Source organism: Gadus morhua, chromosome 4 (genome assembly GCF_902167405.1).
Source record: "Gadus morhua chromosome 4, gadMor3.0, whole genome shotgun sequence".
Taxonomy (NCBI): domain Eukaryota; kingdom Metazoa; phylum Chordata; class Actinopteri; order Gadiformes; family Gadidae; genus Gadus; species Gadus morhua.
In genome coordinates, this window is record NC_044051.1 from 7,719,582 (window position 1) to 7,730,227 (window position 10,646).

Here is a 10,646-nt window from a genome sequence, read left to right on the forward strand (position 1 = left end):
GGCTGTCGGTACAGCCATATATACACTTCTATGTTCATAGAAGTGTAAAGATGTTCACAAGTGCCAAGCCCTTGCAATCGCTAGGTTAACCCATTCCCCCTGTACAACAAAGATAGCTAGGATAAGATGCTACACCACGTTATGCCAGGACAAACAACGAACAATATGTATCCACATTAAGTGCCAGACAAAAACACGCCTTGTTCCACAGTGGGATCAGGGGTTTGCGGTTGAACTCCGGCCGTGCCCCTGCCTGGCTGCTAAACTCCTCCTTTTCCTTTCCTCAGCAAATCCTGAACTACTCCCGGAGCTCCCGGTCCGGGAAGGAGTTTGTGTCGCGGCTGAGTGACCTGAGCACCAAGAATACTCTGTTTGTACCGGACAACTCGGGCCTGCTGGAGAACCAGGCAAGTCGACGGAACAGTATCACACGCGCACGCCACGCACGCACGCACGCCACGCACGCACGCACGCACGCACACACACACACACACACACACACACACACGCGCGCGCGCACATGCACGCGCGCGCGCACACACACACACACACCTTGCCACCTTCCGGTTACCAGTCAATGCACTCTACCTCCTGAGTGGTTGTTGACAATGGTGTTGAACCGTCCGGTAGACGCTGACGGAGAGGGACATGGAGCACCACCTGTCGGAGGGCGAGGCGCTGGCCCTCAGCCAGATGAAGAACGGCAGCCGGCTGAGAACCCGCCAGGGCAGCCTGACCATCCAGGGGCTGGTGGACTTCATGAACCCCGACACACTGGTACCACCTCCCCTCCTCCTCCCTCCTGTTATTAAGCTGGCCAACACACTGCATTACAGTGTCCCCTTGTTGGCCAACACACTGCATTACAGTGTCCTATTGTTGGCTAACACACTGCATTACAGTGTCTCTTGTTGTTGGCTAACACACTGCATTACAGTGTCCCCTTGTTGGCTAACACACTGCATTACAGTGTCACCTTGTTGGCTAACACACTGCATTACAGTGTCACCTTGTGGCTGGCTAACACACTGCATTACAGTGTCCCCTTGTTGGCCAACACACTGCATTACAGTGTCCCCTTGTTGGCCAATACACTGAATTACAGTGTCACATTTTTGTTGGCTAACACACTGCATGACAGTGCCCCCCTTGTGGTTGGCTAATGCACTGCATTACAGTGTCACCTTGTCACAGTGACACTGTAATTAAGGTGCTGTAATTTTTAATATCATGGTTTGCTGTTATAAATCCTCTCCATTACGTCATTGCATTTTAAGTACATACTGTTATGAATCATAACTATAACTTCTTCGTGAATGCTGTCAGTCCTCCTGCTACGTCAACGAACGCTTCATCATCGACTCTGACATCGTGGCGTCTAACGGGGTCATCCACGTGATCGCGGGGCCCCTGAAGGCCCCCCCAGCGCCCCACAAACCGGTGAGCCCCCCCACCTGTCTTATCATAGCCACTCGGCTTAGAATCATCAGAACAATTAAAGGCAACTTTGTAACAGCTACAAAGAAGTGGATGGCTCTGCAACACTTAGAAAACCTCCCTGGAGGTAAACGCTCACGGTATCGCCCACCAAAGGGTTTGTGTTGGAGTCTCATTCCCTGTCTGCCCCTCAGCTCCATGTGGGACACAAGGCCGGGATGGGGGTGGGACTCGTGCTGCTGCTGGCGCTGGTGGCGGCGGTCCTCGTGGTGGGATACCGCTTCCACGCGCACAGAGCCACACCCTTCAAGTTCAGCTACTTCAAGGTCGGGCCCCCCTTCCTCCTCCTTCCTCCAACGTGTGATCCAAACATGCACCTCAAAAAACACCTTCTTAAGACTGCTGTCACAAAATAACCTCTTTCTCTTTTCACCCCTGCCTCCCCATATGTTCTTATTAAATGATTTTATGTTGTGTTCCCTCTGTAAAGCGTCTGAGTATTTAGAAAAGCGTTTCATAAGTCTAATATATTATTATTAAGTGAGTGTTTTTGTTGATGGTTTGACCGAGCCCTTTTCCATGCGACAGGATGAAGGTGAGCAAGAGGAAGACTCCGCCCCTACGCCCCGCCACTCCAACATCATCAACCCCATCTTCGACACGTCGCCCCCCGCAGAGCTGTTGCCTCCCAGTGCCGCCGTAAGTCTGGAACTCCCTCAAGGGGTTTTATACTGCACTGTTTCAGTTTCCCTGTTAGCGCCCTCTAGTGGCCTGAGTAGCCACGGTTACAGCTGTATCATTTTCAGTCTGAGATTTTGCCACGCTGCCAAAGAGGACCAGAATATAACATATAATTCTTGAGAAACTACCTAGTTCAGTTAACGGAGTAAATAGTTGCAGTACAGAAGTGCGATAGTGCAGCTTTAAGTATACATTCGATGACTGACGCTGTCGAGCTCTGATTGGTTCTTGTATTGCAACAAGTGTCCTCTGGTCCCGTCCGTCATAAGGGCTGACGTCCTTAAGATGTGAACCTTTCATAGTGATCGGCGGGTCAGAGGAATGTTCCCCCTGGTGGACTGACCACAGATCTTCTGTTCTAGGAGGAGGACTCGCAGCAGGGGGTGAGCAACGTTTGCTACGACATCATTAAGGCCTGATGTCCTCCATACCCCCCCCCCCCCTAGAGACCTGGACCTCCTACAGACCCCTTTAGAGACCCTGGACATCGAGACCTCGAGAGACCCTGGACCTCCTTCAGACCCCTTTAGAGATCATGGACCTCCTACAAACCCCTTCAGAGAACCTGGACCTCGAGACCTCTAGACCACCTGGACCTCCTACAGACCCCTTTAGAGACCCTGGAGCTCGAGACCTCTAGACCCCCTGGACCTCCTACAGACCCCTTTAGAGACCCTGGACCTCGAGACCTCTAGACCACCTGGACCTCCTACAGACCCCTTTAGAGACCCTGGACCTCGAGACCTCTAGACCACCTGGACCTCCTACAGACCCCTTTAGAGACCCTGGACCTCGAGACCTAGAGAGACCCTGGACCTGCTCCAGAACCACTCCAGGGATCCTGGACCTCGAGAGACCCTGGACCTGCTCCAGTACCACTCCAGGGATCCTGGACCGGTGATGTCAAGTGTTACTATGAGCACCAGTAGCTCCTCCGCAGAAAATGACCAGTAATTCAGCCCAGTATCCTGAAGTCATTTCAAATCATTTATTATAATTCTGTTGCCAGCGTTCATTTTATCCGACAGATTTCACATAAATTATTTTTCTGAACTATACTCTATAGAATTGCACATAAAGTTAATACATCTGATGATTAACGACATAGTGGAAATCATTGAAAGGCGATACAAGTTTTCATAATGCTGATAACCGTGTCGTTTGTTAATAAGTATATTTTACATTCAGGAATGGAATGAATACATTTACATCAAGTCCGTCAACAAGTTGTTGTCCGTGGGCAATTACAGCTTGTTATATCATACAAAGGTCAAAGCAATTAAAAGTGTGCAGAAAGATATATAAATAAATGACTCCTAACATAAAACCAGTTTAACCTTCATAATCTGCTCACCATGCAGCAACTTCCCTTAACGACCAAAAACACAACAAAGAAACACCAGCTACAACACAATACCAGTCCACTCAGAACCATGACAGCGGGTAACCTGGTAGCGTTGAACATTCACCAGCGGTGACCCGCCCTACGGCTCGGGTAGGTTAGGGTTAGCTAACCTAACTGACGTTCCAAGCAGCCACCTGGTTACTTTTGTGCCAAAAATTTACGAATAATTATAAGAAAGACGCCCCGCGCAGCAAAGCAACGCGAGTATTTATTCTAGAATTGACCAATGGGAGGGCGCTCCAGTAGCAAGATGGCGGCCGGGCGACGCCCCTCAGTTCTTCTTCATGGAGTCCAGGATGCGCAGCAGGTGGATGAAGAGGTTGATGATGTCCAGGTACAGGTTGATGGAGGCCAGGATGTGCTCCTCAGGGGACAGCTGGTGCATCAGAAGGTGTGTGTCGTAGATGATGAACCCGCAGAAGACCAGCGCTCCGGCGCAGGCGAAGAGCAGCTCTGTCGTCTCGTTGTTGAAGAACATCTGGGAGGAGAGAACCCCATAATCCCCATTGTCAGAAACTTTGTAGCATCAAACACGAGGATAATGCCTTAAATATTAAGATAAGGTCTTAAATCCTTGAATATTAAGTATCGTCACATGTCTGGCTCTACTCCAAAGGACTGAGGGGACAAAACACCCTGTCACTCACCCGCATAACCCCGCCCACGATCAGAATCAGCAGTGCAGCAAACAGCCTGCAGGGGGCAGCGATGCACAGAATGTTCACTCATTCACTCAGACAGAGATACATAATGAAATTTTATGAATGCTGGGAGGCAGCATTCTTAAAAATACAACTATTTGTGAGGCTCATTAGGTATTTTCTCTGCTTTTCTAGTTACAACTAACAATAACAAACAATGTTTGTACAAACAATAATGTACAAACATTGTAGTTCAGTTCATGTGGTACAGTATTAGCTTACAGTAGTACAGCCCATAAAATACATGTAGTACACTAGTATCTTACAGTAGTAAAGTGCATGTACTACTGTAGTAGAGTAGGTCATGTACAACAGTAATACTTTAGTACATGTAGTAGAGTAGGTCATGAAGTACAGCAGTACTATACTGTAGTACATGAAGTACAGCAGTACATGTACAAGTACTACTGTAGTACATGAAGTACATTTACTACAATAGTACGATTCATGGTGTAAAGGTGTTCCTTCAGACAGTAGTACATGTACTACTGTAGTACATGTACTACTGTAGGTCATGTTCTACAGTAGGTCATGTACTACAGTCGATCATGTTCCTGGTGTTCCCTCAGACAGTAGAACATGACCTACAGTAGTACATGTACTACAGTAGTACATGTACTACTGTAGGTCATGTTCTAGAGTAGGTCATGTACTACAGTCGGTCATGTTCCTGGTGTTCCCTCAGACAGTAGAACATGACCTACAGTAGTCCATGTACTACAGTAGTAAATGTACTACTGTAGGTCATGTTCCACAGTAGGTCATGTACTACAGTACTCATGTTCCTGGTGTTCCCTCAGACAGTAGAACATGACCTACAGTAGTACATGTACTACAGTAGTACATGTACTACTGTAGGTCATGTTCTAGAGTAGGTCATGTACTACAGTCGGTCATGTTCCTGGTGTTCCCTCAGACAGTAGAACATGACCTACAGTAGTCCATGTACTACAGTAGTAAATGTACTACTGTAGGTCATGTTCCACAGTAGGTCATGTACTACAGTCGGTCATGTTCCTGGTGTTCCCTCAGACAGTAGAACATGACCTACAGTAGTCCATGTACTACAGTAGTAAATGTACTACTGTAGGTCATGTTCCACAGTAGGTCATGTACTACAGTCGGTCATGTTCCTGGTGTTCCCTCAGACAGTAGAACATGACCTACAGTAGTCCATGTACTACAGTAGTAAATGTACTACTGTAGGTCATGTTCCACAGTAGGTCATGTACTACAGTCGGTCATGTTCCTGGTGTTCCCTCAGACAGTAGAACATGACCTACAGTAGTCCATGTACTACAGTAGTAAATGTACTACTGTAGGTCATGTTCCACAGTAGGTCATGTACTACAGTCGGTCATGTTCCTGGTGTTCCCTCAGACAGTAGGTCAGAGCCACTCACCCGGCCCCCAGCTTGCTGAAGTCCCTCTTGGACTGGAAGGTGTAGGCCGTGAGACAGGTGAACACGGTGCAGGTGAGGAAGAACGCCTGCAGCACGATCTTATACTCATAGAAGCTCACTGCAGGGGGGGGCAGAGACAGGATTCAGTAGGCACCCACCGTTCAGTTAGAGGTACTACACACACTAGGCAGGGCCTTTATTCAGATGAGGACGCGTACCAGCTGTTGCCACGGAGACCGCCTCCAGCAGAGTCTACAAGACATGATAACAAAAGAGTTCACGGGTGGCTTTAAAAACAGTTCACGTTGACAAAATAGGAATCCACCTGTCCGACAGACCCTCACCTGCGACGATGGTCCCCTCTAGGGGGTTGATCAAGACTTTCTATTATTACTGCGTTTCGATGTTGCTGCAGGGGGCTTTAGCGGATTTTGATTCGTCTCAAGAGTTTCATTGACCAGCATCTCTTCACTTAAATCTTAAGTCATTTTGGAATCAGGGTTACTTTAGAATAGGAGTTACTTCAGAATCAAAGTGATTTTAAATTCATGAATCACATGTCCTGCAGATCAGTTCCAAAGTGTTGGACTTTGACCTACTGGACTTTACTTTCCCCTTCCTTGTGACTATAGGCCGTGCCTTAAAGGGAGCAAACGCCATGACTTACTGTCTTATGAATGTTCCTATTCAGATATCTGAATGGATACAGACAGCTGGCACAATCAAACACCCATCAGTACATACACACTGTACACTGCACAGTGTTACATTTGTTGAGAAGAAAGTTATGCGAATTATAAAGAATCATGAGTTAGATGTGACACTCTACAGTGTGCACTAGTGTAAAAAGACTACAGTTTTACATTTGTTGACACTACACTGTACAGTATACACTGTTACATTTGCTGACTCCCATCTAACTCATGATTCTTTCTAATACGCATACACAATGTGAACAGATACAACTTGGATCAAACGCCGTCAAGCCCGTTTAGTGAGGGGCGTGGAGGGACGTGGAGGGAAGGCCAGAGGGACACTTACGAAGGCCAGCAGCAGGTAGAGGTTGAGGGGGTGCCTGTGTCGGTACACCGCCAGCGCAACCAGCAGCACCAGCGAGCCCAGCGCCGAGACCAGCACCACCGCAGGACTGGGAGGAGCAGGAAAACCAGTTAGACAGGAGGAACATTCAGAGAGCTACGGTGATCCTGTCATTGGGGAGAGAACCTCAACAGCCCTGTCAATCAGCGGATGCCAGACATTACAATGCCTTGACAACTGATTTGAATGTTAACGCACACATAACTATTTTATAAGTCTTTACTCGGCTGTTTCGTGGTCATTTCATTAGCTATATTACCAGTTATTTATTATTATTTAATGTTTTTATCATTTGGTCATTACATTCATGAGTCACGAAGAGTGTGGATTACCATCAAAGATTTCCGACCCATTTTCAAATGTAAATATACTTATAAATTGTTATATATATATATAACCGTATATATATATATAAAAATTAAAAATCCACATTTAAAAAAACGACTTGTTCTTGGTTAAAAAAGTGTACTTGATGTGCATGAAGCATCCTGAAAAACACAGAACGACATCCTACTATTTCTATATGTTTAAGCAACTCCCACGTGACCCAACACAAATGATAATTGACAGCGTCACTTCCGGAAAACCGGAAATATGGGACAATCTACGTCCAATGCAGTCTGCCCGCAGTGGTTTCACTGGGATTGCGTAGAATAGAGTTCATAACACACGCTGGTTCAGAAAGGTACACCTACTCCCAGGTCTGGGTGTGAAAACAGGACCAAAATTATCTCCTAGGAGCCCCAGATGATCTCCTCGAACCCCCGGGCTGACCTGGTGTGGACGAACTGCTTGATGGGTTCGCAGAACATGAAGAGCGCGGCGGTGGCCGTGGTCAGGATGATCTGGAGGGAGAGGATGCTGTACACCTTACGGAGGAAGTCTGGAGGAGGAGGGGAATAAAAAGTGGTTAGATGAGTAGCATCCCTCATCATCATCACTGACGTTACTGTGATCGGCGTCGTGTTTCTCACCCATCCGGATCTGGACGCTGGCCGTTGCCACGTTGGTGCCGTAGTTGAAGTCATCCTCGATGGAGGACCTCGGGTATTTCTCGGTGCTCATCTCTGCGGTTTAGAACCAAATACACGGCAGCTCTCTGTTTGTTTTCGTCTGTAGAGGAAGCGGTGACGACTGAGGAATACGTCGGTGCCGCTCTTCTTCTGGTCCTAACCCGACTGGTCTGTGCAGCAGCGCCCCCGGCTGGCCTAGAGGTGGGGATCACGGATCACCAGACGGCCATGGGGAAGGGAAATACCGATCATAGGCCTTAATAAGTGTAATAATCACAATTATAATAATGACTATAAAAATAGTCATGAATAATATATATCTATGGTAGAAATGCTGTCCATTTACGCGACATGGTATCATGTTTATTATCATAATTGTTGTTTAACTGTAGCAATTGGTTTTAATGTCCATACAGTAATCACTGATCTAAAATGTGTAAGTTAAAAAATATATGGCAGGCGTTGTCTTTGTTGTCGCCAAAGGGAATATAATGGTTGTTTTTTTAAGTTAAAGATTAAAATCAACCCCAGTGGAACCTTGCCTCCATTCCATAGATATCTCCGACATCAGAGGCGTGGCTTGAAGAAGTGCTTTCGGTTTCACGTAAGATGCGTAGGTTATTCTCTCTGGCGGTCAAAACACACACAGTTTCCGTGTTTGAAAGTTTGTGAAGATGGGAGTTTTTGGGGTGAAGATGAACCCTTTAATGGTCTCGGTCTTCTGCGGACTCGTTTTGATGTCGATGGCGATTAGTAAGTACAGAAGAACGTGAAAACTGGATTTCGCCGATTGTTTTTGTTTATGTGTTTGGCCTGTGATAACGATATGAGGACTAAGGGGACGGGTTAAAAAATGTAAAACAGTCAAAAGAAAACAGCATAATGATGTAAATTATTTTAGTCTATGCTTCATTTTGATGACATGTTTCAAGCTAACACCAATTGTGAATGGTTTCTTCTCCACATAGTGGACAACACCGTATTAGTTTTTATTGGTTGTAGATAAGTTAAACAATACAAACATGGCCACCAAAGGTTTATCTGGGCAAATTAAAACGATATTAGTTTTGTGATTGTAGGCGTGGCCGTCTAATCTTCGCTATATGGCCTACATGAAATAAACCCTGTAGGTGTGGCTTATTTACCATTTCGCCCATTTCCAATATAAACTGAATTCTCTCAAGGTTCAAGGTAACAGTAGCTTGAACACGTCACACACAGCATACACAATACAACATTAACAATGATAAAATAAAATAAAAATATCCACATGGATGATATAGACGATAAAAGATATGCTATGGTGCTCTTGGAGAATGTGTGTCATGATGGTAGTGCAAATAAGTACGTTCAGCAGTGCAGGGATAAAATCTAGAAGCCAGCATTAAATATGGACAAAAAAAGGAAGAATGTAAGCATATTAATAATTTAAAAAAGTATAGCATTGCAAGGATAAACTCTAACTAATGTCTTCCTTCCAGCTCCCCCCAAGGTCCAGGTGTACACCCGGGAGCCTGCGGAGCCCGGGACGGGAAACAGCCTGATCTGCTACCTGAACAATTTCCAGCCACCGGAGGTGGAAGTGGACCTTCTAGAGAACGGGGTCGTGATCCCCGGGGCGGTGCAGAGCGACCTGATGTTTGAGTCGCAGTGGCAGTACCATCTGACAAAGAGGGTGCCCTTCATTCCCAGGGAGGGGGCCCGCTATGCCTGCAGGGTCAACCATATGGGGAGGACCACAAACCACGCCTGGGGTGAGTTCTGTTTCTGGTCTTCTGTCGTCATTGCCGATCACGTAACCTCCACTTTCATCCCCTTTTTTACGCCCACTTTCAGATGAAGTTAGTTCGTTTCATAATTTTTGGTTTTCTTTCCAGATATGAATGATTAAAGTCCTGCACTACGGTGAGTAATATAAATGAGTAATGAATATTTGACATATATATTAGATAAATATTTGGTCAAAATGTGTGAAATCTCGTTTATCGTCAGGGTAATAAATATCATATCATTTGATCCTTTTAATAGCTGACTACACGCCCTGCCTGGTAGTTCTGCGTCACAAGAAAGGAAGTCGACCAAGGGACTCTGCGGAACTCGAAGCGTGGTTAAATAATCCTGAGGTTGTTCGCTGATTTAACTTTTACTACTTGTTAAGATGCTGTAGTTAAGAATTGAGAGTTGTAACGAGAGGTAGCAAAATAAGATTTAAAAGATTTAAAAGATAATTGAATGATTTAAATAGATAAAAAGTTTAAAAACATCACTCCCTTTTCCACCAAAGAGAAGCGTTGCCTTCACACACCTTTGATTGACAGGTAATTTGGATTCCTCAAACAAAGCATGGAAGGCGGGCCTATGCACTCAAGTTACGCCTCTCAAATCTCTCACCTACAGCATATCTAATCACTGCTCCAGCAATCAATGTTTTATTCTTTAGCTTTTGTCTAATTATTATGTGTTGACATAATAATCTTTGTTTTTGAGTTTTGGATTGACATTATATCCAAAGGGTTTTTAAGCTATATTAATGTGACATTTTAAAAATGTGCTTTTGTAATCTGGTTCTTTATAAACATGTCCAACATGTTATTATATTTTGATGAAAGATTTGCAATTTTTTTTATTTAACTTCGCAATATCATTATTATGGTGAAGGAATGAGGAATATAAAATGAAACGTGTGATCCTGACGTAGAATAAAGGTTTTGGTGAAGCTGAGTGTTTTATTGACTGGAACCATCATAGAGACAGCGAGTCCAAGCACAATGCAGGAACTAAACGGGTCCTACAGTGCCTGCTAATGGCTCGTTTCTCACCTCAGAAGGAAGCCCAACGCCAGGGGAGGA

At 45.4% G+C, this 10,646-nt stretch overlaps 3 protein-coding genes across 3 annotated transcripts in view; 2 read left to right on the forward strand and 1 right to left on the reverse strand.

The window, feature by feature from the left end:
- Window positions 1-3,505, forward strand: part of stab2 (stabilin 2) — a 41,990-nt gene extending 38,485 nt beyond the window's left edge. Inside the window, exons 63-68 of the mRNA XM_030354672.1 lie at window positions 288-407; window positions 631-777; window positions 1,327-1,440; window positions 1,632-1,763; window positions 2,026-2,136; window positions 2,541-3,505. Coding sequence (XP_030210532.1) covers window positions 288-407; window positions 631-777; window positions 1,327-1,440; window positions 1,632-1,763; window positions 2,026-2,136; window positions 2,541-2,597 — 681 coding nt within the window. The 3' untranslated portion in view covers window positions 2,598-3,505. The remainder of the gene's footprint in view (window positions 1-287; window positions 408-630; window positions 778-1,326; window positions 1,441-1,631; window positions 1,764-2,025; window positions 2,137-2,540) is intronic.
- tmbim4 (transmembrane BAX inhibitor motif containing 4) lies at window positions 3,153-8,010 on the reverse strand. The gene is made up of 7 exons (XM_030354741.1): window positions 7,759-8,010; window positions 7,559-7,667; window positions 6,728-6,833; window positions 5,905-5,938; window positions 5,687-5,804; window positions 4,231-4,276; window positions 3,153-4,061 (listed from the first exon to the last, which is right to left on the reverse strand). The coding sequence occupies exons 1-7, from the start codon at window positions 7,847-7,849 to the stop codon at window positions 3,855-3,857; spliced, it is 711 nt and encodes a 236-aa protein (XP_030210601.1). The 5' UTR covers window positions 7,850-8,010; the 3' UTR covers window positions 3,153-3,854.
- A 347-nt stretch (window positions 8,011-8,357) lies between these two features.
- On the forward strand, window positions 8,358-10,513 carry LOC115542479 (beta-2-microglobulin). The gene is made up of 4 exons (XM_030354746.1): window positions 8,358-8,550; window positions 9,279-9,551; window positions 9,675-9,702; window positions 9,826-10,513. Exons 1-3 carry the CDS (start codon window positions 8,472-8,474, stop codon window positions 9,686-9,688), a joined length of 366 nt encoding a protein of 121 aa, XP_030210606.1. The 5' UTR covers window positions 8,358-8,471; the 3' UTR covers window positions 9,689-9,702; window positions 9,826-10,513.
- The last annotated feature ends 133 nt before the right edge of the window (window positions 10,514-10,646 follow it).

Coding starts and splice junctions, on each gene's coding strand:
- tmbim4 (XM_030354741.1), bottom strand. CDS start 7,849: ATGAGCACCGAGAAATACCCGAGGTCCTCCATCGAGGATGACTTCAAC. Junction 5,939..6,727: donor TCTACCTGCTGCTGGCCTTC/GTAAGTGTCCCT, acceptor CATGTCTTGTAG/ACTCTGCTGGAGGCGGTCTC. Junction 4,062..4,230: donor TCGTGGGCGGGGTTATGCGG/GTGAGTGACAGG, acceptor CTCTCCTCCCAG/ATGTTCTTCAACAACGAGAC.
- LOC115542479 (XM_030354746.1), top strand. CDS start 8,472: ATGGGAGTTTTTGGGGTGAAGATGAACCCTTTAATGGTCTCGGTCTTC. Junction 8,551..9,278: donor TTTGATGTCGATGGCGATTA/GTAAGTACAGAA, acceptor TCTTCCTTCCAG/CTCCCCCCAAGGTCCAGGTG.